Source organism: Paroedura picta, chromosome 2 (genome assembly GCF_049243985.1).
Source record: "Paroedura picta isolate Pp20150507F chromosome 2, Ppicta_v3.0, whole genome shotgun sequence".
NCBI classification, from domain to species: domain Eukaryota; kingdom Metazoa; phylum Chordata; class Lepidosauria; order Squamata; family Gekkonidae; genus Paroedura; species Paroedura picta.
In genome coordinates, this window is record NC_135370.1 from 1,209,061 (window position 1) to 1,236,941 (window position 27,881).

The 27,881-nt window shown below is 47.4% G+C and overlaps 1 protein-coding gene across 1 annotated transcript in view; it reads left to right on the plus strand.

Annotated features, from left to right (window-relative positions):
* Positions 1 to 27,881, plus strand: part of CDK15 (cyclin dependent kinase 15) — a 68,951-nt gene that overhangs the window by 7,110 nt on the left and 33,960 nt on the right. The window contains exons 2-10 of the mRNA XM_077324189.1: positions 1,142 to 1,239; positions 1,890 to 1,969; positions 5,075 to 5,169; positions 9,120 to 9,182; positions 11,212 to 11,335; positions 12,473 to 12,593; positions 16,535 to 16,628; positions 22,980 to 23,043; positions 24,907 to 24,980. Of these exons, the coding sequence (XP_077180304.1) occupies positions 1,142 to 1,239; positions 1,890 to 1,969; positions 5,075 to 5,169; positions 9,120 to 9,182; positions 11,212 to 11,335; positions 12,473 to 12,593; positions 16,535 to 16,628; positions 22,980 to 23,043; positions 24,907 to 24,980 (813 nt within the window). The remainder of the gene's footprint in view (positions 1 to 1,141; positions 1,240 to 1,889; positions 1,970 to 5,074; positions 5,170 to 9,119; positions 9,183 to 11,211; positions 11,336 to 12,472; positions 12,594 to 16,534; positions 16,629 to 22,979; positions 23,044 to 24,906; positions 24,981 to 27,881) is intronic.

Consider the following 27,881-nt stretch of genomic DNA (forward strand, 5'->3'; position numbering starts at 1 on the left):
CCCCTCCACGGGCGCCATTTTCGGCCAAAAACAGTGTGAAAAATAAACCAGCAAACGGGCCTCTGTGTTGCTTGTGCTTGGTGACTTTAAACAGAGGGACTGCAGCCGGGGGAGCCCTGCTGGGTAAACGAAGGCTCACCGGAGCGTTGATCTCCGCTCGCTCGGAGAAAAAAAAATGGCGATCGCTTCGCCGGAAGGTCAGAGGAGAGAGCCAGGGGGAGGGACTTTGCAGAAACCGCAACAATGGTAACGCACAGAACTTTCCCACTAGTGTTGCAGATTGGTTGCAGGAGTGTAGCGCTTTCCGGAGGGTGAATCCACTTTTTGGGATTTCCCTGAAAGCGCTACAACGAAGCGCTTTTTGCGGATCGGTTTCAGGAGTGTTGCAGATTGTCAACGACGTTGTGCATAATGGCAAAACTGTAGCGATTTCAATTTGTAACCATTGTGCTATTTTGGACGAGTGCGGAACGGCTCCCAGGGGCCATCAGGAGGTCCAACAGCAGAGCCTGAACTCCAGAAGCCTTCCCTTTGTTGCCCTCCAAGCATTAAGAGCATCCCTGTCCCAGACAAAAGTGTTCCACTTTCTATTCTTTGTGTCTAATAGCACTGTTGGACGTCTGCTTCCTTCTGACACTCCCCAAGACGCAGGCGGTGATTAGGGTTGCTAAGTCTGTGCTGGGAAACTCCTGGAGATTTGGGAGTGGAGCCTGGGGATCGTGAGATCTGGGGAAGGGAGGGACCTCACTAGGGTGTGACGCCATAAGATCCACCCTCTAAAACAGCCATTAGTTTCCTTGTGATCAGTTGTAATTTTGGAAGCTCTCCAGGCCCCACCTGGAGGTTGGCAACCATAGCCATAGTACAGAGAGGACAGGCTGGCATGTGGAACTCCAGCAGGAGAAAGAACAGGACAGAATGAGCAAAGAGGGGTGTGGCTGGGCAGTTGCAGGAAGTACTGAATTCTTCTCTTGATGTTGTTTGATAAACAAACCAACGAGTGGCTCAATGTCTTTTAGTCTGTTATCTGCTTCTTCACTTTTCTTGATGAAGTGTTTCGTTTAACTTCAAAAGTTACTGTTATGCAAGCCCCAAATGATCCAGTGACAAGTGTCTGTTTCTTTTGTCTTCCTCTGGTTAGCAAAGAAGGGCTCTCCCGTTTGGAAATGCTGCTTCCTACCTGAGCCTTGAGAAGCTGAATGAAGGTTCTTACTCTACAGTCTACAAGGGGATCAGTAGGTGAGTGTTCTTGTCTCGGAAATTATTGTACTAGTTGGGTTCGTGATGATCACAATGGATCACAAAGTGATTGCCACAATTAATTGAAAGCTAATTCACACAGCCGTCTGAAAGCTCTGCCCATGAGGCTGGGAGTTCGATCCCAGCAGCCGGCTCAAGGTTGACTCAGCCTTCCATCCTTACGAGGTCGGTAAAATGAGTACCCAGCTTGCTGGGGGGTAAACGGTAATGACTGGGGAAGGCACTGGCAAACCACCCCGTATTGAGTCTGCTATGAAAACGCTGGAGGGCGTCACCCCAAGGGTCAGACATGACTCGGTGCTTGCACAGGGGCTACCTTTACCTTTACCTAATTCACAGGTTGCAAAGGAGAGCCAGCATGAGATAGTGGTTAGAATGGCTAGCTAATATGTGGAAGACCCACTCTGCCAGGGAAGCTGGCACACCTGGTGACCTTGGGTCAGTCATACCTCTCAGCATCACCTGCCTGACAGGCAGAGGGAGGATGAAAAGGAGGGGTGAATGACGTCAGCTACTTTGGGGGGAAAGGCAGGGTGCTAATGAAGCAAACGGATTGAGGCTCTGAGAGTACTTTGGATCACGGGTGCAGGGAGCGGAGTGGTGCATCCTCTTGTCTTCTGTCCCATTAGGATATATGGCCAGCTGGTTGCTTTGAAAGTCATCCGACTGAGAGCTGAGGAAGGAATTCCTTTTACAACTATAAGAGAAGGTAAGAAGCGCAAAATGAATCCAGGGCTTAATCTGTGCCAGGGCCTCCTTTTACCAATCAGTCTTAATGCTAGGCAGGCTGGGCAAGCTCCAGGTGGATAATAAATGGAAGTCACAAAGGCAAATGTGGCAAACAGGAACAAGAAGACAAAGCTCTGTGAGATACAGTAATACAGTGGTAGTTACCTACATGTCAACATTTTTTATTGATATATACATCAAAGAAAGGATTAAATTGCCTTATATAACAAAAAGCCATCCCTAATAAGAAAATAACATTCTTTAATGCAATGTTATAACATCTGCAAGAATGTCTGTTATTCAAACTAATGCAAATTGAACAGGCAGCATTTCACACATCTCCAGATTTTATTCAGAGTTAACAAATGGCATAATAGCCAACAAGTGCATAACCAGTTATTATATGTCCAGGTCTTATGCATAGTTGATAAATAATGCAGTGGCTGGATAAGATGGGTCTCCAGTAACTCCCCATTTCGACCTTTCCTTTTTCTGTCATCTTCCAACAAATTTCCTGTTAGCTGAATAACAGATTAAAAACAATGTTTTGATAATAAACTTTCTAAAATCATGGAATAAACAGTTTACTGCTCTAATGTAGTACTCACAATTTTGTGTAGGATCAAGCCTCTAGGGCTGATTCTGCACTTACTTTGTTTTTTTCCAGCGTGGATTCTGCTGAATTCAGATCGATTTGAACTCGGTCTTCCTCTTTCCCCTCCTCCCCATTGAAACAGAAAAATGTTCTGCACTTGATTGGGAAAGCTCAGAAGGGGAGGGGGGGAGCCAAGCCCAGACAGGGCCTATTTATTTCTTTCTTCTCTTTTCTTGAGTGGTGGGGGGCATTGAAGACAACAGAGAAGGGAGAAAAAAAAACCACAAGGCAAATCTCTGTCCACAGAAGTGAGGACTTCTGTAGTTTCTACAAAAAGAAAATTAGGGCTTCCACTTTAAGGAAAGCTAACAGCCTTGGTTGGCTTGGCAGGTTTGGCCAATCAGCACTTTACCATGGAGGGAGTGCTTTCTCATGCTTTTTCAACCTGATGCTTTCTCAACCTGAATCTTCCAATATCGAGGAATAAAAGCACTCCTGGATATTGCGAAGAAATGGTAGGGTGACTCCGGATCAATCCTGCTTGGTGCAGAGGGAAAATTAGAATTGCCCAAAATCAAAGCGGAAATTGTATTCTGTGTAAACCATATTTGCTGTATCTTAAATGTAGGCATTTTAGAGTAATATAGGTCTTCTTAGGGATTCTAGCCTTACGAATTCACCAGAAGTCTAGAGGTATGCCTGCAAATCTCCAGTTAGTGACCTGGTGATACAGAGTTATATGTCTAAAGGCCTAACTGATAAGCTCACAGCCTACTACAAATTCTGTTAATCTTTAAGGTGCACACAAAAACCAAAAAGGGGATAGGTAAAGGTAAAGGTATCCCCTGTGCAAGCACCGAGTCATGTCTGACCCTTGGGGTGACGCCCTCCAGCGTTTTCATGGCAGACTCAATACGGGGTGGTTTGCCAGTGCCTTCCCCAGTCATTACCGTTTACCCCCCAGCAGCAAGCTGGGTACTCATTTTACCGACCTCGGAAGGATGGAAGGCTGAGTCAACCTTGAGCCGGCTGCTGGGATTGAACTCCCAACCTCATGGGCAAAGCTTTCAGACGGCTGCCTTACCACTCTGCGCCACAAGAGGCTCTTAAAAAGGGGGGATAGTGTTAGAAAAAACAACAAACCTAACCAGCCAGCAATTAGGAACCAAAAGGTTATGTAAACATACAAATTAAATGAACATTAATTGTGCACAACTTACACAATTTAAAAGTTAAAAACACCGACAGAGCCCACAGATTAATCCTTGAAACCACAAAATGGGACTCTATACAATGCTAGGCCTACAATGATAGACCTAACATGTCTTCCTCAGAGGTCTAACCCTGAATAAATGTGATATAGTAGAAAATGCAGCTAGTAAGATGAAAGACTGTTATTCCTTGAATTCTTTTATCTTACTGTTTGCATTTTTTTACTATATCACATGGACATATTTGTGCCTTTCACTTTTTGCTGATTTGAAGGGAAGTCTGTGGTTTCCAACCTCCATGTGGGGGATCTCTCAGAATCCCAGCTGATCTCTAGATAACAGAGATCAGATCCCTGGGAGAAAATGGGTGCTTGGAGGGGGAACTCTATAGCATTCTACCTCACTTTGGTCCTTCCGCAGCCCTGCCCTCCCCAGGCTCCACCCCCAGATTTCTAGGGGTTTTCCAATCTGAAGTTGTCAACCTCAGAGGATGCTTTTTCCTCCTCCTCCCCTCTGCTCTTTTTTGGTCACTAAGAGAAGTCACAGGGCTGGATATCATGTCTGAAGTTCTCTTGATGCCTCCTATTTATTTATTTAAGTATTATTCCCGTCAGGCACAAACACATGTAATATCCAGAAACGGCTTGCTTAATTTATTACTAGGACTAGTGCTGTGGTCTTCCTCAAGGTCCCAGTGAGCCACACTAATCTTTTCCCACACTAAGGTGAAAGTCGTAAGAGGGTGTGTGTGTGTGTGTAACAACTGCCTGCCTGCCTGCCTATCAGGCCAGCCTCCAGACTTAAATGCTCATTGTGTCTCCCTGCCCCTCATTGCATTTCAGAGTGGTCCTGGGTGAAACAGAGACTCTACCAGGACAATAAGTTTAGAAATGGGATTTGATTCTAATATAAATTAGAGTTAGCCTGTTGAGGTTTCCTTTCATGCCGGCATCCCGTACTGATCTTTGGCCTGTCCTAGAATCTATCAGGCAGCTATTCACTCTCTCCAAAGGCATGACCTGCACTTTGTAACACCAATAAGAAAAGGAGACCAAGTCTAGGGGGGGGGGGCACACTCATAATTTAAACTTCCCTGTCACTTCTCTTGGGAAGAACACAAATCTTGTCACGCTACTGCCTCAGCTCCAAATTCCAGGCTGTTAATCCCAGGTTGTTGAATCCAAGGAGGCTGGCCCAACATCGCCTCAGAATCCATGGCCTTAAACTGCTTCCTTTCACCGTTCTTGACCTGACTCCTCTTTTTGCTGTGTATCTTTAGCTTCCGTCCTCAAGGGCCTAAAACACGCCAATATTGTGCTGCTACACGATATCATCCAGACAAAGGAGACCCTGACTTTGGTTTTTGAGTATATGGTGAGTTGCCGTCTAATCTTCATGAACATTTGTGAGCCAAGGAGGGTACCATCTATATTTTTGTAATGTTATGAAGTCTCTATTACTCTATTGGCTAGATAAGGAATGAATACATCACCTCTTGCTTGTTTTCTCCATTCCTGTTAGGGTTGCCAACCTACAGGTAGGGCCTGGAGATCAGGAATTAAAGCTGATCACTAGACAGCAAAGATCAGCCCATGGAGAAAATGGCTGCTTTGACTGGTGGGCTCTAGGCATTATATATGTGGCTCAAGTCCCTCCCCTTCTTTTCCTCCTCGGCTCCACCCCAAATCTCCAGAAATCTCCCAGCCCAGAGTTGGCGACTGTACCTTTGCTGTCTACTAACACTCCTCAGGAAAAAGTCACTTCCTTTTGCATCCAGCAGGAGAATGGCCTTATCATCTGGCTGTAAAGTTACTTTTCACAAAGGCAAACAAGAAAAGCTATCAGCCAAAATCCCTCCTCACAGCCACCTCTACATTTCAGCACCTTGGTTTATCTGGGGGCTTTCAGGGCACTTCTTCCCTCAGTGTGCACTGAAAGGGCTTATAAGGTTAAAAAAAAAAAGCAACAGAAAATTGTCAAATACCCAGGGCCTTTCCGCACCCGTTAAATGTAGTGAAATGCTTACCTTATGTAGTCGTTATATTCTGGCCCCTCCATATGACGTCACCAACATGCAGCGTCTGGGCAGTAACCGGCTGGCAACATCCTCCATTTTAAAGCGCTAATTGGGGAATGGCATAAAGTGGATTCTCCATCTATTTAGCACTAGCTAAGGGAGAGCGAGGGAAGGTGTGGAGGCTCAAACGCGCTAAAGGTGCCTGCCTCGTCCTGCCCTCGCCCCACCACCCTCTTGTTCCTGGGCGTGGGGATGTCTTTTTAAAAATGGCTGACTTCTTGGAGCAATGAATACGCAGACAAGCGTGCAGGCAATGCCAGAAATTGTAACACAAAGCATGCCACCCCCCCAAATCAGGAACGAGATTAATTTTTAAAAGTTATATGCGTATCCCTTTAAACGGAGAACTATGAATTTTTTAAAAAATTAGCAGGCATTGTGGGACCTATAAAACAAGGAGAAAGGGGATTGGCTGCCTGGATTGATTGACAGGAGGAAGAGAGTTGTGTATAAAGCACGTTGCTCTCTTCCGCCATTTCCAGCAGCACTTGTGGAGGGTGAGAAGCATGAAAAGGCGGCAGACTGGAGCAAGACAGAAAAAAGGTGAGGAGGGGCTTGGAGGTGTGATAATATTTACCAGTACGCCATTCAGCTGCCATTCAGAGCCGGTTTGGTGTAGTGGTTAGGAGTGTGGACTTCTAATCTGGCATGCCGCGTTCGATTCCACGCTCCCCCACATGCAACCAGCTGGGTGACCTTGGGCTCGCCACGGCCCTGATAAAACTGTTCTGACCGGGCACTGATATCAGCGCTCTCTCAGCTTCACCCACCTCACAGGGTGTCTGTTTTCCAGTGTGATGTAGTGGTTAAGAGCAACAGACTCCAATGTAGAGAAGGGGCTGATCCCCCCATTTTCTCCACATGCAGCCACTTTGAGCCTCCTTCGGGTAGGGAAAAGCGACATATAAGAACCAACTCTTCTTCTTCTACATAACACTATTTTTACTAATGTGCAGAAATGCTCCCACAGATCTGTCTGCCAACACAGGTTCGTAAGAGCTGTGGCTCGGGTGGCAGCTGGGCTTGCCAATCTCTAGATGATGTCTGGAGATATTCTGAGATCACAAATGATCTCCAGGTGACAGAGATCAGTTCACCTGGAGAAAAATGACTGCTTTGGAAGGTGGACTCTATAGTCTTATACCCTGCTGAAACTCTTTCCACCCCCTGCCCTCCACTGGCTCCACCCCAGAATCTCCAGGTATTTCCCAACTTTGGTGGCAACAGTCTTTTCCCAGGGCTGTCACAGAAATGAGTTGTTGACATGTTCCTTTCCTCTTGCTGCTCTCTGGGGAGTTCTGACAGCATCCTTGTTAATAATAACTCCTAGCTAATCACTGCTGGGATAAATACTGTAATTCCCAGGGGCAAGAATGGCACATTCTGTGTTGTTCTGCGACCCTTTTAACCAAATCTTTTAAAAAATTAAAAAGAGAATGTGGGCATTGTGATTTAACTGGAACAGCCAGCCCCTGAAGGAGAGGCCACCTTGCTGGAAAGGTAGCCTGTTCTCTGGGCAAGCAATCAAACCATTTAGCCTCCCTTTTCTCCTGCTGAACCACACCCTCTTCCCAATCTGCTTTTGCTTCCTCTGGGGAAAACTGACCAATTCAGAGATGCTTCCCTCAGCTGGAATAAAGGAGGCAGGGCCTCGGCAACCTTCCCTTATGAAAACCAAGATGCCAAGAATTTTAAATATCTTATTTTCCTTTAAAATTGAAGTGCCCGGTGGCTGCATAGTGCAGAGTGAGGGGAAGCTGGGGAAAAACGCTGACCTATGTTGTAATAAGAGCCTCTTGTGGAGCAGAGTGGTAAGGCAGCCGTCTGAAAGCTTTGCCCATGAGGCTGGGAGTTCAATCCCAGCAGCCGGCTCAAGGTTGACTCAGCCTTCCATCCTTCCGAGGTCGGTAAAATGAGTACCCAGCTTGCTTGCTGGGGGGTAAATGGTAATGACTGGGGAAGGCACTGGCAAACCACCCCGTATTGAGTCTGCCATGAAAACGCTAGAGGGCGTCACCCCAAGGGTCAGACATGACTCAGTGCTTGCACAGGGGATACCTTTACCTTTACCTTTTATGTTGTAATATCCCCAAACAAGGCCATGCACAAGGGGGTGGGGTGGGGAGTTTAACTCTCCCCCACAGGATTAAATAAAAGAAATAATCCAAAAAGATACTAATTGAATCAATGAAAGCCTATTAACAATGGCACGAGGTAGAAAATAATAGGGAAAAAGTTTAAACATTCAAGAAAAAGTGAGAAAACTAATTAAGAAGTTTCATAAAGGTTCTGGAATGTGCTGTGACCCCACCTGGGCCTGGATCTGTCCCCAAAACAAGAATAAAAAGTCACACAGTGCCTTTTATTAGGAACAACCAACATGCCACAAAAAGGTGCTGCAAACCCTTCGGTCCACCAGTGTGCTTAGAGTAAGAAGAAATGAACGGTTCCATTGGAAACACCACCATGTCCCACAGCCCAAATAACTCTTGAACCGCCAGGAAGATGGGAGGCTGACAGCAGAAGAAGCACTTGATGTGACTCCTGTTGTCTTAGAAGCCTCCCTTAGTGCTGTTTGCCTCTTATTTTTCGAAAATAGCACAGCATAAGCCAGTAGCCTGTGGAAACATGGAACTTTTCTGCATTGGTTTCAAATTAATTTTTACCCACACTTCCTTTATCATTTTCCCGACATTTCTCTGCTATTTTTCCTTTGAGCTTTTCAAAATAAAAACTGGGGGAGCCAAACTATAGCAAAATGAAATACATCAGCAACTGCAAAGGAGTCCCAAAATGGCTTCCCTTTCCTTTCCCCCTGTGAGGTGGGTGAGGCTGAGAGAGCCCTGAGATTCCTGCTTAGTTAGAACAGAAGAAGAAGAAGAAGAGTTGGTTCTTAGATGCCGCTTTTCTCTACCCGAAGGAGGCTCAAAGCGGTTTCCAATCCCCTTCCCTTTCCTCTCCCCACAACAGACACCCTGTGAGGGAGGGCAGGGCTAGGGTTAGGCATTTTTACTCTTCAAAGGAAAAAGGCAGCATGGTTTGGTGTTTGACTCTACCCTTTGTAAGCAGACAGAATACTGTACTATTAAAATTAAAAATGGACTTGTGGGAATCCCATGCAAGTTCTGAAATAGCCTCAGAAGGCAGCCATGTTAGCCTCTTTCTAAAATGCGGTTGAAGCTTCTGTGGAAAAGCTCTCAGAAGACCAGATTTCCTGTCTTTCTTTTTCTCTTCTACTCTGTTTTAGGACACAGACTTGGCACAGTACATGTCCTGTCATCCAGGGGGAATTCATCTTCATAATGCCACAGTGAGTTCTGAGAAAGCCAAATGCTTCTTGAAATACCAAGATTAGGTTACTTGGAGGGAGAATGTTGCAGTGTATAGAAGGTTGCATTGAGGAAACCAGGGTTTGAATTTCTGTTCAAAGAGCAGCCATTAAAACAAACTAGCAGTGCTATCCCAAGATGTAAGCCACCTTGAACCATGAAGAAAAGCTAGACACCCCCCCATGGAATGACCTCCCCCCCCCCCAAGAAAAGGGCAAGAAGTCATAAATAAAAGAATGTTCCTATGTCACCTAGAAGCGACAGGCACATTGGTGACATCCGGCGGTGGAGAATGCCCTGTTTTTTGGGCATAGCACTACGGTAGAAGCTAATTCTACCCACAACCCAGAGCATCACCCCTGATGTCCCCAGCTTGCCTGTGTCGCTTCCAGGTCATGTAAGCGCATCACATGTATTTCTGGCTTCTTTTCTCCCTGCTCCTGGTAAGTTCACCTCCATCCCACACTGGCTGGTGCAACAGACCTGGCAACCCTAGGAAAAGTAAATATAAACATTTTAATTCATAAATGATAGCAGCAGTTGTATTATTTGGGGGGGGGGGTCGTGATTTGTGGCAGGGCCATCTTTGAGAAGTGGAATCTGAAAAGCTGCAGGAGAATGAATGGTACAGGCAGCCCTTTGAATCTTGGTCTTCACTTCTGAGTATTTCTGCAGAAAATGTCCCCCAGGCGGTCTGAGAGAACGGAGTGCCTCACCTGCTCCGGTCAGCATAGGCAGGCATGGTGGGAATTTAAAAACCTCCTCTTTGGGAATCCTCTTTTTGACCTGCAGGTAGAAAACAATTCTGCCAAACTTGGGCAAGTGTCAGCAAACAAATATTTGGTCTGGGTAAAGGTAAAGGTCTCCCCTGTGCAAGCACCGAGTCATGTCTGACCCTTGGGGTGACGCCCTCTAGCGTTTTCATGGCAGACTCAATACGGGGTGGTTTGCCAGTGCCTTCCCCAGTCATGACCGTTTACCCCCCAGCAGCAAGCTGGGTCCTCATTTGACCGACCTCGGAAGGATGGAAGGCTGAGTCAACCTTGAGCCGGCTGCTGGGATCGAACTCCCAACCTCATGGGCAAAGCTTTCAGACGGCTGCCTTACCACTCTGCGCCACAAGAGGCTCTTGGTCTGGGTATTGTTTAATAAAACAGAACAAAAAAAAAGAGATTAGTATTTGTGTCAAGAGGGTGGTCCCTGCTGAATTCATGTTTTGGAGTTTAGAAGATCCCCCCCAGCTGATGCCCTAGAAGAATGGTGCCCTGGAAGATCCCTCCAGCTGAATGGAGGGGGTGGGTGAATATTTGGATTTCAGATTGAAAATAGGGCACTTGAGTCTTGGGGAGAGAAGCAAACCAACATCGCTTGGAGCAGGGGTAGTCCAACTGCGGCCCTCCAGAGGTCCATGGACTGCAATTCCCATGAGCCCCTGCCAGCGTTTGCTGGCAGGGGCTCATGGGAATTGTAGTCCATGGACCTCTGGAGGGCCGCAGTTGAACTACCCCTGGCTTGGAGCCTAGTGGAAACGTTTTGGGAATGCAACCCCCCTCTCTGACCTTTTCCACAAAGGAATCTCTCTCTCTCTCTCTCTCTCTCTCTCTCTCTCTCTCTCTCTCTCTCTCAGGTCTGATGGGCAAGTAGATTTGCTGTCCTGGGGCACTGTCTCTCCGCTTTAACCAGGCTCTGCCAGAAATAAAGCAGATGCTTCAAAGGCAGCATAGAACCCTGCACACGCTACTCTGTGCCCGGTCAAATGCTGGAGCCTCTAGTTATTATGAACATTTGGGTCACTTTCCCCTTTAAAAGCCTTTGACTGGTTCCAGTGCAAAGAATCCCGACATTATTCTCCTTTCCTGGCCTATCCGTTTATTTGGGGGAGGGGGGGGGTAAGGACCTCCCTCCCCTGCTGCCTGTTCCCTCTCTCTTCCATATCGAAGGCTTTTGCCTGACTCAGGAGTAACTTATCAGTCACTAATCAGCCCGGTTTCCCCCCTCCCCCTGCCCCAGCTCTTTATGTTTCAACTTCTGAGAGGCCTGGCTCACATCCATCAACACCACATCCTTCACCGGGACCTGAAACCGCCAAACCTGCTCCTCAGTTGCCTTGGAGAGCTCAAGTTGGCTGACTTTGGTGAGTCACAACTGGGCTTCTGGGTTCTCATGAATGGAAAGCTGCCAGCTTTTCTCCCACTGAATGTGCAATGGGGGAAGGAGAGGGAATACTCCTGCAGCCCATCCTTGGAGTCCGTCCATCTTTCTGCAAATGAATACACAGATAATTTAATTTAAATAAGTGCAGAGGCAGCAAGTTGAAACCGGTTTGCTTGAAATGAGAATTTCCCTCTCGGCTGAGGACATTTTTTCCAGCCTTCTTCCAAAGCGCTGAGGTTACCTGACGTGGTTCTCCTATCGTATTCTCACAACAACCCTGCGAGGTGAGAATGTGGCTGACTCCAGGTGACCCAGCAAGCCTTATGCTAGAGTGAGGGTTCAAACCCAGATCTCTCCAATCCTGTTCCATCACTCTGATCTCTACATCGCTCTGGCTCAAGGTGGATTTAGAATTTTAGATATTATTATTATTATTTAGGTTAGTTATTTATTTACTCAGTTGCGATCCTGTCTTTCTCCCTAGTGAGGTCACTGCCACTTTATCTTCACAAAAGCCCTATGAGGCTGAGAGGGTGGGCATCCATGGCACGGGTGGGTTTCAGACCTGGGTCTCTCAGAGTGTAGGGTGGCTCTCTAATTGCTGCACTACCTTGGCTGTCAGTGAACGCATTGAGCAGCTGTCTGCAATGAAGTTAACACTTGCTTTCACAACGGAAAAGGCACAAAAGCATGGTAAAAGTTTGTCCCTGAAGGTTCAGGGTCCCCAATGGCCAAGAGAGGCAGAACTGCCCATTCATGGGGCTGCCCTTGCAGTCCTTCCGGAAGCTATAGCTGGTACCGAATGCTGCAAACAGAGCACCATGTGGACTGGGTTATTGGGACCAATCCACTGAAGGCTCATGACTTTCTCCCATAGGAACCTACTCCAGTCTTCTTGGGCGGCTCTGGTTTTGCTTGTCTATATATCTTTACTGAATTATTTTATCATTTAAAATGTTGTTTTAATTGTTTTAATGTTTGTTCCCTTGGGGACCCTGATTGGGTGGAAAGGAAAGGTAAAAAATGGTTTTAAATAAACAAAGGCCACAGAAAGCGACATAAAATGCAAGTGGCACGTGCAGTTTAAGGTCAAGGTTTTCCTTCCGTCTTCCGGCAGGTCTTGCTCGTGCCAAGTCCATTCCCAGTCAGGCCTACTCTGCCGAAGTGGTGACTTTGGGCTATCGGCCTCCGGATGTGCTGCTGGGAGCCACAGAGTATTCTTCTGAGGTGGATATCTGGTGAGAGCCAACTTGGGCTAGTGCCGATGTCGGCATGGTGAGCAGTAGAAAAGGCTTCTCTCTTCTGGCTATCTCATTAGGACCACCATGGCGCAGGAGAGCTCTGCAGGGCAGCAGCTCCCTTGCAGCCGTTGCCTGCATTTCTTAGATGACCCCTTGGGGTGGAACTCCGGCTAGCCCCACCTTGTCAGATCTTAGAAGCTAAGCAGGGTCAGCCCTGGTTAGGACTTGGATGGGAGGACACCAAGGAGGTCCAAGGTTGCTACAAGGAGGCAGGAAAGGACAAACCACCTCTGAATGTCTCTGGCCTTGAAAACCCAACCACTTTTACAGCCCTTTCTGTCAGAAACAGGGGCTGGAATTCAGGTGGCCACCCTGTGGGACGCATGTGGTCTGTATTCATTCATTCATTCATTCATTCATTCATTCATTCATTCATTCATTCATTCATTCATTCATTTTGTATCCCGCCACTCCCCAATGGGCTCGTGGCGGGTAACATGGTCTCAAAACCCCATTAAAACACCCCCATTAAAAAAGACTTAAAAACCCTTAACATGGTGGATAATCTCTCAACCTACTTCCCCATCCCAACTAGAGGCGTTGAGAGTGTGGGGCAGCATGATGGCCCACAGCCTCCCACAGGCCCACAACCTCCCTTGGCCAGGGGGCAGCTGATCTCCTCCGCTGGTCCCAGCCTCAACCATAGACCTGGCGGAAGAGCTCTGTTTTGCAGGCCCTGCGGAAAGATGTCAAATCCCGCAGGGCCCGCAGCTCACCCGGGTCCTGATTGAGGCTAGGCACACTTCCCTGGGGCCAGGAACGACCAATAGATTTTCCCCCGCAGAGCGTAGCGCCCTGCGGGGAACATAAGGTGGTAGACAGTCCCGCAGGTATGTGGATCCCAACCCACGTATAGCCTTGAAGGTTAAAACCAAGACCTTGAACTGAATCCGGGCAGCAATGGGCAACCAGTGCAGCTGCCTCAGCACATGCTGGATGTGGGCCCTCCAAGGTGTGCCAGTGAGGACCCTAGCAGCTGCATTCTGCACTAGCTGAAGTTTCCAGGTTAAGGACAAGGGTAAGCCCCTGGAGAGCGAGTTACAGTAATCTATTCTGGAGGTGACCGTCACATGGATCACTGTGGCCAAGTGTTCGGGGGACAGTTAGGGAGCTAGTAGCCAGGCCAGGCGAAGATGGAAAAATTCCTGGCCCGCTATTCTTTTGACCTGTGCCTCTGTAGTCAGGGGAGGCATCAACCCCCAAATTCCTGGCTTGGGGCGCGATGGTATGTTGCATTCCTGCCAAGGTGGGTAAGCGCACTTCCTGATCCTGCCCTCTGCCTCTCAACCATAGGACCTCTGTCTTGGAGGGGTTGAGTTTCAGGCGACTCTGCTCCAACCATCCAGCCACGGCTGCCAAACATCTGGCAAATGGTTTCGGGGGGGAGTCCGGGCGGTCATCCATAAGGAGATAGAGCTGGATGTCATCAGCGTACTGATGGCAACCCAGCCCGAAACTCCGCACAAGCTGGGCCAGAGGGCGCATGAAGGTGTTAAACAATGTAGTGGAGAGAACAGCGCCCTGAGGGACCCCGCAAGGGAGTCTGTAAGGGGGCGAGAACTCCTCCCCCACTGCTACCCTCTGGATCCGGTTCTGGAGAAAGGAGCGTATCCAGCGCAAGGCTGTGCCCCCTACCCCTGTGCCGGCAAGGCGGTGGACCAGCAAGTCATGGTCCACGATGTCAAAGGCCACTGATAGGTCCAAAACAACCAATACGCCTGACCCGCCTCTATCCAGCTGGTGATGGAGATCATCCAATAGGGCGACCAACACCATCTCCACAACGTGGCCAGGATGGAAGCCAGACTGATATGGATCGACATGGATATCAGCTTCTCCAGGCCCACGCCCAGCACCCAGACCATCTCAGGATTCAGTAAGGTCCGGGTGCAACCGCAGTCCAGGACCCCTTGTACTGGGATCCCTACTCCCATCTCTGGACTGGGCAGAGTCACAGGGAGGGATGGGACTTAACAAACTCTCAGTGCTGGAGGGGACCGGCTGGCAGGGCTGTCTCACAGCAGGTCGGCCCCATTTCCCACCCACTCGTGGGTCTTGCTTGTCTCCTCTTCTGACTCCCTGGATGAGGGTGGCGTCAGATACTCCCCCAGGGGAGTCCAGAGCATCCTAGTCACCTTGCGCAGGGATCTCAAACCCCCAGTGGGGCTGGCTGGTTTCCTCAGCCCCGGTGAAGCACTCATGGCAGCTTCAACTCTTTCTTCGAGGGCCAGCCAGTGAGAAAGGGGCTGCCTCCTCCACATCCCAAACACAGACCGTTCTCCCGGTGACAGTTGCGCTCAGCTGGATCTGAAGGGGGAGGGTGTCAGGGTTCAGTTCTCCAACCCACATCGGCATGTTTCCCCGCTGTTTCTCCAGCCTCCTGAGCCTCCCCCATTTCCACAATCCGGAAGCGAGCCGTGATTTCCCCTGCGAGACGCACCCATCCTAGCAGGGGGGCAGGATTCGCTTGCCCCATGCACTGCTGCAGACAATCAGAATGCAGCCCTTTGCAAAAGAACTGGTCCTTGGGGCCTCATTCCAACCGTAGACCTTGGGGGCCAACTGGCGGAACTCAGTGGCGTACTGGGAGACCATTTCAGTCCCCTGCCGCAGGTTGCACAACTGCTCAGTGAAGGTATCCACTAGCAACAGGTCTTCAAAGTGCAGCCACAAGGCCTGCATAAACCTCAGGAGCTCCGGTGCGTCCAGGTCACATCGTCCCACATACCAGTCGGCTGTTTCTTCTTCCAGGAATGTGCCGACGTAGCGCACATGCAATACCCTGACAGGGAAGAGGTGGCCGCAGTCATCCATGTAGGCTCGCACCTGGACCAGGAAGAACGACAGCTTCTCTGCTGAACCATCAGAGTGGGGGTGGAGCTTCCACAGCTCCTGGAACCCCCCAGCAGCGTTATCACTGGCCTGGGGTTTGTCACTGTTGCAGTTGACCCTCTGCAGCCATGGCCGAGGTCCCTTCTCCCTCGTTTGCCCCTTCCGCATATTTCATGAGGACTCGCCAGGTCCCAAAAACAGCATTGCCGTTGCCCCCGCCAGATTCTCCAGCTGGTTTTCGCATTCCCATCGCAGCAACATCTCCACGTCGGGATAGCTTTGCCGACTCACTCCGTTCCAGTCGCCCGGCTCATAGTCCTAAGCTGCAGCCACGTGACTTCCTCGCTGGTGAGTTATATACCGCCCTGCCTCCGCTCCTGGCTTTTTCCAGATCGGGGTGGATGTTTAGCGGGGTGACTTGGGCCCCTCAGCGCGCTTCTGGATGCAGGGCTCCTACTCATCTCCCTCGCCCTGGACTTTGGTATCCAAGTCTCCTTCTGTAGACATGTTGATAGAAGGGGCCTCAGAACCTGTTAGCTGAGTTTTGGCAAACTTCAATTACTCAGAAAAACAAACTCTTGACTGATAGTTAAAGATTTCTTTATTAAGCAAGAAAGTATTATCATCAAGACATTGTTGAAACTGTGGTCGAGGATACTGGTCTTCACCCATATCCCAACCCCTGACCCACCCACCCCCCGGATATCCAGCAAAAATGGGGGGGAGGAAATCAAACTGCCTTAACACTCCGATCAGAAATTTGGCTTCAAGGGAGAAGGGGAAAGGAGCAGAGCAAATGGGTTGCTTAGGGGTGAGAAAGAGAGGAGGGGAACGGAAATACAGGAAGGAACATCAGGCCCATAAAACAAAGCAAAGGAGACAGGCTGCCCCCCTCCTACACAGGGGTGATATTCTACACAACCTGGCTACATAAACATCACTAAGTAATGGCAGAAATCACAGGATTCTGAAAGCACTGCATGTACCTTTATATATTTAATAACTGCACTGGTGAATAAAGAAAATACCCCCCATTTCCCCTTCAGGGGTGCAGGCTGCATATTTGTCGAGATGCTTCAGGGTCAGCCACTATTTCCAGAGGTCTGCAACACCTTTGAACAACTGGAAAATATCTGGGAGGTAAGTGTAACAATATGTCCTGAACATGGAATTAAAATTCCTCTAGGCTGGACTTCTGCAACTCGCTCTACGCAGGCCTACCCTCATCCTTGATCCGGAAACCTCAACTGGTGCAGAATGCTGCGGCCAGGATTCTCACTAAAACATCATGGAGATCCCACATCCGGCCGGTACTCCAACAACTTGGCTGGCTCCCAGTTGAATTCCGGATTAAGCTTAAGGTTCCGGTAATCACCTTTGGGCCCAGTGTACTTGAGAGACCACCTCCCTGCCTATACCCCCCAAAGAGTCTTACGCTCCACCACCTGCAACTGGCTGCGGATCCCTGGCCCCAGAGAAGAGCCTTCTCAGTCCTGGCCCCCACCTGGTGGAACGAGCTCCCTGAGGAGATCAGAGCTGTGCCCGAACTTCCACAGTTCCGCAGGGCCTGCAAGAGGGAGCTCTTCCACCACGCATTTGCTTGAGGCCAACCGACTCAGAACGCCTGCTGGTCCCCCCAGACGCCTGCCCCTGACTCTCCTAAAGTTACTGTTAATTGTTATTATATTATAATTGTGGTTTTGTAATCTTTTGATGTTTTATTGAAAGTTGTTTTGATGTTATAGTCTGCATAATGTTTCATGTAAGTTATAATGTTTTGTGTAAACTGCCCAGAGCTGCAAAGAAATGGGCGGTATAGAAATCTAAATTAATAAATAAAAATAAAATAAATAAAAACCACGTGCATCTTAAAGGGTTAGCTATACCCACCCATGCATACATTGAGAGCAAGCAGCAGAAAAAGACTGTTGATATCCTCCAACTCAATGAGGTGTAAGGTTTTATCCAACAAGCTGAACTATATTTGGTAACTTTACTTTAAACACCAAGATCAATCCAAGGGAATTCACTTTGATGTCTGCCTTGTCTCATCCAAAATTTAAAACCAATTAGATTGACAGGAAGCTGAAGGAGGGACAAAGAAGTTTCAAGTCTAGTTATTCCACATGGTGTGGAATTGTTGCCTCTCTTGAAGAGTGACTTACACTGTTTAGAACCATAGACTTGAAAGGGTCCTCAAGGTCATCTAGTCCAACCCCTGCACAATGCAGGAATTCACAACTACCTGCCTACCCACAGTGGATCCAATTTCATGCCCAAATGATAACCCCACCACCACCAAAAATTTACATAATCCTGCATGACGGGGAGAAAATTCACCTATCATCTCACAGAGGCAATTAGCAATTCCCTGGGTGTGCAAGGAAGGACCACAAGAGGCAAACCCTGGCCCATCCCTTCCTGCCCACCCACTCACCATCTGTCTAAGTCAGAAAATCAACTTGTCTGTCAGATGACTCTCTAGCCTCTGCTTAAAAACTTCCAAAGAAGGAGAATTTACTATTTCCCGAAGAAGCCTGTTCCACTGGCCTGTCAGGAACTTCTTCCACGTGCTTAGCCAAAAATTCATATTACCTCTTTGTCGTCTTCTCTCCAGGCTAAACAGGCTCAACCCTTCCTTATACAACTTGGTCTCCAAACCCCTCGCCAGCTTTTTTTCTCAACATCTGCGATTGGGCCTTCGGTATTTGACTTTTGAGAAACTCCCAGCCTTCTTGGACTTGCATCTCCTTAAGTTTTTCTGAACATGGGATTCTACCCAACATAACTTTAAGTGTGTTAAAATTTGCTTTCCTGAAGTCCAGCCTGAATGTGTGGCCCACAATTTTTACCTCAACCAGTTTTTCCTGATTGGTTAGATTAAAGTCTAAAATAGGTCTGGGAAGAACCTAAAGAAACCGGGATGGCTCCATAAACAGCTTTCAAAAGAACTGAATAATTAAAAAGACTCATTTAGGGAATGGAAGGAGGACCTTAGAACCAAGGAGGAATATAAACAAATAACCAATGCTAGTAAGGAGAGTCTTTAAAAAGCTAAAGCTCAGGGCCATTTCGCACGGGGATCTTTGTTGCAAATTGTTTGCGGAATGAAAAATCGCCATTTAAAATAGTGGAATTCGTCGTTTTGCACACCTGGCTTTGTAGTGGAATCAGTTGCGTTTTTTAGCGTTTCCCACAGGCTTCCGGTCTCGGCAGAAATCGCTAGAAAGGAAGCGCTATTGCCAAGCTCGTCCCGCCCCTGGCCGTCAAGCAGCCAATGGGCAGCCGTTAGCATGCTCCCAAACAGCCGCTTTCCCTTTAAGGAAGGTTTTTTAAAAAAAAAACAGACCCATAGCAACGAATCTGTGTAGATTCGTTGCTACGGAGAGACCCATCCAGCTGCCTAATGTGAGCTATCGTTTGATTGTATGATCGTTTGCACGCTGCCTCGAGTGATAAAAAAAAATTCCCCCCCCCTTCTCACGGGCTCGATTTTCGGCTGAATTTATGTGTAAAAAATAAAGGGACTTTATTTCAGCAAACGGGCTTTTAAGTGGTTTGTGCTTAGTGACTAAAGGTGAAGGACTGAAGCCAGGGAAGCCTCTAAACAGAAAGAGGCTCGCCGGTGCGTTTATCCCCGCTCGCTCCGAGAAAAAAAAATGGCGATCGCTTCGCCGGAAGTTTGGAGGAGAGATCCAGGGGGAGGGACTTTGAAGAACCAGCTACAATGGTAACGCACAGGTCTTTAGCGCTAGTGTTGCAGATTAGTTGCAGGAGTGTATCGCTATCCGGAGGGTGAATCCACTTTTCTGGATTCCCCTGAAAGCGCCACAATGAAGCGCTTTTGGCGGGTCGGTTTCAGGATTGTTGCAGATTGTTGACGACGTCGTGCGTTATGGCAAATTAGTAGCGTTTTCAATCGGCAACCATTGTGCTATTTTTAAGCCGTGGGAAATGCCCCTCAGTATTAGCTTAGACTAGCAAGAAATGCTAAAAACAACAAGAAAGGGTTCTTTAGATATATTCAGAGTGAGAAAAAGAATAGGGACGTGGTAGGACCATGGTGGGGACTAGAAAGTGACACAGGTGATGGCTGAATTGCTCAATTCCTACTTCCCCTCATTCTTCTCTTGCAAGGGGAATTGTGTTCAACTAGCAACATTATTTCATGTGATGATGAGGGATGGGAGTTGTGGCCTAGAACTACTATAGGGTTAGTCCATAAAAACTTAGTTTCTTTAAATAAAACCAAATCTTCTGGGCCAGATGAATTGCATCCAAGGATACTAAAGGAGCTTGCAGATGTAATTTCTGAACCTCTGTTCATTATTTCTGACAATTCTAGGAGAAGAGGTGAAGTTGGGCAAATGTTGTCCCCAGCTTCAACAAGTAGCTCCCTAGCAGCATCCAGGACGCTGCAGGGGAGCGGCTGGGCCCGGCAGAAGATAAAAGATGTTGAGGCTGGAAAACTGGGCTACAATGAATTTTAATAGTGAAAACTGTAAAGTTCTGTATTCAGGTAGGAAAAATCAAATGCATCACTATAGGATGGGTGAGACTTGTCTTGGCAGCAGCACATGTGAAAAGGATTTGGGTGTCTTAGTAAACCATACACTGAACATGAGTCAGCAGTGTGACTCGGTAGCTAAAAAGCCAGACAGGATGTTGGGCTATATTAAAAGAAGTATAGTGTCCAGTTTTGGGCATTACATCTGATAAAAGATGTTGAGAAACTGGATTGTGTCCAGAGGAGGGCTGCAAAGGTGGTGTGAGGTTTGGAGACGAAGGTGTATGAAGAAAGGTTGAGGGAGCTTGGTTTCTTTAGCCTGGGAGAAGACAACTAAGAGGTGATATGATAACCATCTTCAAATACTTGAAGGGCTGCCATGGAGAAGATGGAGCAGAGTTGTTTTCTGTTGCCCCAGAGGGTCGAACCAGAACCAAAGGGTTAAAATTAATTCAAAAGAATTTTCAGCTAAACCTCTGGAAGAGGTTCCTGACAGAGCAGTTCCTCAGTGGAATAGCCTTCCTTGGGAGGTGGTAAGTTCTCCTTTGGAAGTTTTTAAGCAGAGGCTTAAAATACCCATTTTATGAACGTAGGCAGATTGTGAGTGGATTGGCTGGTAGTAGTGATTTTCTGCATTGTCCAGGGGGTTGGGCTAGATGACCCTGGGGGTACCTTCCAACTCTATGATTCTATGAGACTTCTTCTGGTAGTGAGAAGCAGGTTATTAAAAAGAAACAACCCTTTTTCTCTGCTATCAGTGCAGAGTGTCATCCTGCTGGTGCAGCCATCAATCTTTTCCTGTCCTCCAACCAACATGCAGAGTGAGCAGATGTTCTCCCCATTGGAAGACATCCTCAGCCCCTACCAATCCTGCCTGGACTTGGCCACGGGAGATAAACTGATTTCCTGAAGGTCAGCCTCTCCCTGATGGGCCACCTTGCTCTGGAAATGGTGAAGTTAGATCATGGCCTCTAGTCATCCATCCCCATGTCCCTTCATTCCTTTTCCTCTCTGGGTGACCCCAGTATGGTCTGCAGGTCATGCCCCTGGCCATGGGGTGGGAGGATGACTGCCTCTTTTGGGTGTCTATAACTTGGACCCACAAGTCCAGTCTTTACCAACCTTGGTGGGCAAGTAGAGGAGAGACAGGGATGTCCTGTGATTTTGGAGCCTGTAGGACCCTGGGGGGAAACCCCACTTCATGAACTTCCCACACCGGTTTGGTTTGACAGAGAAGCTGGGTTGTGGTTCAGGAGACAACCTGGACTGTGTTCTCCTGGTTTGTGTCCATCCCTAGGTATTAGTACTGTGTCTATAAGTGGCCTGTATTTTAACCTTCTGTTTTACAATGCATTTATTGCTTTTTCAACATATGTCCAATATACAGCAGCACATTAAGAAATATTGACCAAAGATCTTTAAATAAAATTACAATCCAGTAGGCACCTATTAAAAAGATAAAGTAATCAAGCAGGTTGTGATACACTAAAAAGCCCCTGATAAAACTGGACCCCTATTTCTCAAACTACCCACGCTGTGAGTTATTAATAATCCCCCAGCATATAATTTTGTCTGAATCCTTCACATTGTTTATCTACCATATATTCTGTTTTTGTTCCACCTTATCCATTATGGAGAGCTTGCTATTTCAACGTTTTTTTCTTTATTCTCACAATGACCCTGTGAAATAGATTCAAGTGGGTAGCCGTGTTGGTCTGAAGTAACACAACAAAAATTGAGTCCAATAGCACCTTTAAGACCAACAAAGTTTTAAGAGTGCTTGCCCTCGAAAGCTCACACTTTGAACAAATCTTTGATGGTCTTAAAGGTGCTATTGGACTCAATTTTTCCTGTCAAGTAGGTTAGGCTGCGAGAGAGAGAGAGCTACTGCCCCATGTTTATTGAGTGTCGTGGCTGAGCACAGGTATTTCTGTATAAACATCATAGGAACTATTTTGTATATAGTGTGCAGCATGAAATATACTTCCCTAAATCCATTCTAAACAGTTGACTTACGTGGATGACATTTGGGTACGTTAGACTCCTAAATAATTTCCACATCCATCCCAATAAGTCAACTGTGATTTTACATGTACCGAATAAAAGGTCTTATCTCTCTTAAATCCTATTTGAGTCATTTAGGGTCGCGAACTCTAGGTTAAGAATTTCTAGAGATTTTGAAGTCGAATCTAGCGAAGGTAGGGTCTGGAGAGGGGCGGGACCAAAGTGGGGGGTAATGCTGTAGAATCCACCATCTTTAGCAGCCCAGGGTACTAATCTCTGTAGTCTGAACTTTAGCTGTAATTCTGGGAGACCTCCATTCCCCACCTGGAGGCTGATAATACTAGAATCAGTTCAGATCCACAGAACTGCAGTACAAGTTTACTGACTATAGTTATGTAAGAGCTGTAATTCCAGTACCAAAGAGAAAAGTATGTTGCATTCATCTGAGTGGGGGAAATTTTGCCCGCTTTCCCTGGCAAGCACTTGTTTGCTTGAGGGCAGAGTCCTGTGGTGGATCAGACTGCCTCATCGTGATGCAGCATGGCTGAGGCCCACGGCGGCTTTGAATTGTGGCCTGAATTGTTTTTCGAACACCTGTCAGAAGATCCGCTTTCTATCTATTCCTTTTCATCTCAGAACAGCAGGGGCTTGGATCACAGCCTCGGCAGTGCACAGCTTCAGAATGCCTATCGTTGGGGGCGGGGGAGTTGCTGCTGCAGAGAATCACCCATCCTGGCAGTCCTGCTATCGAGGGGATAACCTTAGTGGTAACTAAAGTGTGGGGTGGTTTGGGGCTCCTACAGATCTGTTGGAAAAGGCACCTGTCAGAGCCGCCAATCAAGTAGATTTCTATTCCCATCTAACCTGATACGAAAAGCTTTCAGAGTCTCTCTCCAAAAGTAAACCAGGCCCAGAATAGAAAGTGCATGCATGTTTATAGAAGCAATATTGATTTCTCTCTCTATCTCGCCTTTGTACAGATATTGGGAGTCCCAACAGAGGAAACTTGGCCTGGAGTTTCAAAGCTTCGCCACTGCCGCCCAGGTAGGAACAGACTGGCTGCTACTTCAGAGTGCAGACAGTCCAGGAGTACTAACTAAAACTGCTTTCACACAAATAAATCCATCACTGCTTCCTAAATAACCACTAAAAATCTCCTGGGCTCCCCTTCTGGAAGCAGTTCTATGCGGGTTTCCCCCTGAAGGGATGTCACGCTGGTGGCCTAATGGCTGTTTTCCCTCCTCCCACAGGGAGGCCAGCGGCCTGGTTTCCCCAAGTTCCTGCTTCTTACTCCACTGCCTTTTTAGCCACCTTCCTGCTACAGCCCCCCCTCTGGAGGCCTTTATTTCCAGGCCCATTCCGCACAAGTTAAATGTAGCAGGAGTGTGGCAAATTGTAAACGTTACTAATTTGCAGTTATGCACGACGTCGCACACAATCTGCCACACTCCTGAAACAGACCCGCGAAAAGCGCTTCGTTGTAGCGCTTCCAGGGAAATCCCCAAAAGTGGATTCACCCTCTGGAAAGCGCTACACTCTTGCAAACAATCTGCAACAGTTTCGAAAAAGTTCTGTGCATTACCATTGTTGCGGTTTCAGCTAGGTCCCTCCCCCTGGCTCTCTCCTCTGAACTTCCGGCGAAGCGATTGCCATTTTTTTTCTTGGAGCGTGTGGTCACACCCCAGTTCCCCAAAGCCAAGTCCGCAGACTTTAGAGAACAGGATGGCACACGAGAAAACAAAACAGTTACAAAACCCAAGAAGGCAGATAGTCTATCCTCCTTGGTCGGTGGTCTGCCACCACCTCTGAACGGGTCCCTAGGCATCCAAGACCCAGAGGCAGTCTTGAAGCCTATCAGGGAATTACCTGGGAACTTGAACCTGTCCAGGGACAAGTCCCACAATCAAAAGTCTTAGTTGGTAGTATGGCCCAAGTTAGGCGGGCTAGGCTTCGTCTTAGCTTGTCTCAGAATCAAATGACACAGTTCTAAAAAATAAGTTGATATTTATTAAGGTGCACACATAATTATATACTGGCAGTGAGAAAACAAAAACGTTATACAGTATATCTAGCTAACACATGATACTCACAAGAATGGAAGGATGACAAGACAGAATTTCAAAGTTGCAGGTTCACAAGGCACGGACAAAGGTTTTCCCAAAATCTGAACTGCACAATAAGATGTTACAATACAAAACCTTTATGGCTGATCCCCACGTGGGGTCTTGGGCACAAAAGCCAATCATATCCAAATTAACAATTTATTAATTAACCAATAGGGTTACTAATGTCAAGTTAGGTGAGCCAATCCTAAATCAGATGATGTAATGTCGACCCCTCTCACTCAAGGCCTATTTCTCACAACAAGTTAATTGGAAACAACTGAAGCCAATTGTCTTATCAGTAAGTGCGAATAGTGTGAAGCTTCTCAAGGGCACAGGTGCACCTAATTGGCACTACATTCCTACACTATGAGAGCAAAGACTTTCTCAGAAGGCCCACTAAAGATTTTGCAGGGCCGAAGCCTGAACCAAAGTTTCAGGAACAAGACTTTAAGCTACTATTTCACTACAGAGCGAGTGGAGAACAATGAGCCGGCAAGCCTTCATTCACCTAGCGAGGCTTCTCCAGCTGCAGTCCCTCCACAGAGATGCTTTACAGCTCCCCTAAGTCACAAAGCACAATACTGCCCCATTTGCAAGTTCCCTTTATTTTTGGCCGAAAATCGCGTCCGTGCACGGGGGGGGGGGGATTTTTTTTTCATTTGGGGGAGCGTGGCAACGATGAAACAGCAGCTCACATGTCAGCTGCCAGCTAGATGGGTCTCTACGTTAGGAGGAATCAAGGAATCAAGGCATATTCGTTGCAACGTGTGTTTTTCTTTTTTCTTTTAAACTGTTCTTAAAGGCAAAGGGGCTTTTCCGGAGCATGGTAACAACCACCCATTGGCTGCTCGTTTGATTGACGGCCAGGGGCGGGACAAAGCATGGAAAAATCGCTTCCTTTCTAGCGATTTTTGGTGAGACCAGAAACTTGTGGGAAACGATTGAAACGCAACTGGATTCCACTACAAAGGCAGTTATGCGGAACGCCGAATTCCACTATTTTAAATTCCATTATTTCTTTCTGTAAGCAATTTGCCACATTGATCCTTGTGCGGAATGGGCCCCAGAGTTTGTCCCTCCAGTGGGTTCTGTCTCTCCCGTTTCCTTTTGAAAAAGGCTAGCCTTACCACACACCACACACAGTTGCAGTATGGGATGGCACAAGGCAGGGGACGGGGGTCCCCATGGACTGGCTGGGTTCATTGGCTGCCTTTCCATAGAGGATCCAGCAAAGGGTCACCTTGCAGCATCCAATAGAAATCCAAAGCGAGACTGAAACAAGGTAACTGTCCCAGAATCCCAACTGATCAGTTGGTTACAAGAATCAGTCCCCCTGGAGGACATGGCAGCTTTGGAGGTCAAAGCCCCTGGGTGAGCTGTGGGTCCCGCGGGAGCTGTCGCGCGTTCCGTAAGCCGTGCAAAACTGAACTGTCCCGCCAGTCCTATGGTTGAGACCGGGGACAGTGAGGAAGATTGACGGCCCCCCCTGGTGTTAAACAGCAATTATTGTGATCTTGACCTCTTTCCTTCCCTCCTGAGGTAGGGATAGGGGGTGGGTGGGGGGAGTTGGAGGTTTTCTGCCATGTATCTGATTCTGTGTTTTTCTGGTCTGTTTTCATGGGGGTTTAATGGGTTTTTTATCTGATGTTGTAAACTGACACAAGCCGGTCTCGGGAGTGGCAGGAAATAAATTAAATCCTTAACACTATTTCGCTCCCTTATATTTGGGAAGCAGCCTCCTGGGAGGAGACTGTCCGGGGCCCTGTTTGACCAGGTCCACCCTGATTGGCCCTCCCCCTCCAGCTCCCACCCTCCCTCCTTGCCTGCTAGAAGCCTTGTGGCTGCAGCCTCCATTGTCACCCATGAGGAGGGAGATAGCGACAGGGCTTTGCGGCCCACAGGTACACTCCTGCTGGGAGGGAGCCCGGGGGGGGGGGGGAGTTTGGAGTCTTCCTGCCAGCTGTAAAGCCCTGTCGCTGCCCACGGGGGGGGGGGGGGAGCTTTCCACTCTCTTGAGCTCGGGCCAAAGGGAGCCTCCCACAGCAGCGCTGCCAGCGCAGGGAGGAGCCGCAGCCAGCCCTCTCACACCCGCCTGCCTGCCGCCCGTTTCACAGCCCATTTTACTACTACTACTACTACTACTACTACTACTAATAACAATAATAATAATAATAATAATAATCCCCAGGCCATGCCCCAAAATCTCCAGAAATTTCCCAAGCTAGTGGTATTGGCCCACGAACACTGCCAAACAACCAAGAAGGGTACACAGTGTAAATATGTCAGCCACAAAAGCAAAATGCAGCACTGTGTTAGGCAAAATCCAAATTCATTTCATTAGGCGCCTACAACATGCCACATAATAATATATAAGTAGAGATGTTAAAACATTCTCCAAACTGCACATTACATGAAACCTTATATTGGACAATTGTCTTCTTAGTGTTTCTATCACATAACTCTTTGATGCTGCAACTTTTGATAAAGAAATGCATCCAAAATATAAAAGTTCAAAGACGAAGTTTTAGATAAAAGACCATTTCAATAAATCTTCATCAGTCTGCCAATTTTCTTTTCCAATTATCTTCTTCAAAAGAAGTAATTCAAGCCTTGCTATCAGCTAGAATGTCAAAACAACACCAGTGATAACAACAACACAGGCACAAAGCTGTGGCCAATTGGCACTATATAGACAAAATATATTTTTACCTTCGTGAGATTCAAGCCTAGAACTTTATAACAGGAAAGATCCTTCTCTTCTACATGGGCTGACGAATCTCCTTAGAGTCAAAGCCACATACTAGTTTTATAAGGCGTGTGCCGATAAGTGGGTCACAGCTCTGCTTAGTGTGAAAACCAACTAAAAAATATACAGAAGTTTGTTACCCCTGCATGCCATTACAACATATCACGGTCCATTTTAATATGAACTGTTTTTTAGCAAACTTCAAATAATAACAGAGCCGACATCTTCATATTATAATACAGCTTGTTCAAAATTTAGCCAGGGCTATTAATTTGCACTTGAATGATTTATTTTGGTATTTCTTGCATTAAAAAAACGGTAAAGGTATCCCCTGTGGAAGCACCGAGTCACGTCTGACCCTTGGGGTGACATCCTCTAGCGTTTTCATGGCAGACTCAATACGGGGTGGTTTGCCAGTGCCTTCCCCAGTCATTACCGTTTACCCCCCAGCAAGCTGGGTCCTCATTTTACCGACCTCGGAAGGATGGAAGGCTGAGTTGACCTTGAGCCGGCTGCTAGGATCGAACTCCCAACCTCATGGACAGACAGCTTCAGACAGCATGTCGCTGCCATACCACTCTGCGCCACAAGAGGCTCTTTATTTCTTGCATATTAGCCTCAAATATTACTATCAGGACCACCCTCCAACGTCTCATGCTGGTTAATGAACCACACTAAACTCTTAATTACATACACACAGCTAATATTTCCTCTTTAATGGTTTCTAAGCCTTGCTCATTTAAACAGGGCCTGGCCTGCAGTTAGATCTTGCATGTAAAACTAGTCTGTGTATGTAAATGTGAAGAAACTTTGCAGCAGTGCTTCTCAGCTAATATTGCCTCTCTAATGGATTCCAAACCTTGCTTATGTCAGCAGGAGCAAGCATGCAATGTTATCTTGCATGCTGTAGCTTCTAATTACGGTAAATGAATTTGGATTTTGGCTAACACAGTGTTGCATTTTGCTTTTGAGCTCTCGCACACTGGCACACTGCCTCTATTCTGCAAGGGTGACATACTGTTAAGAGGCAA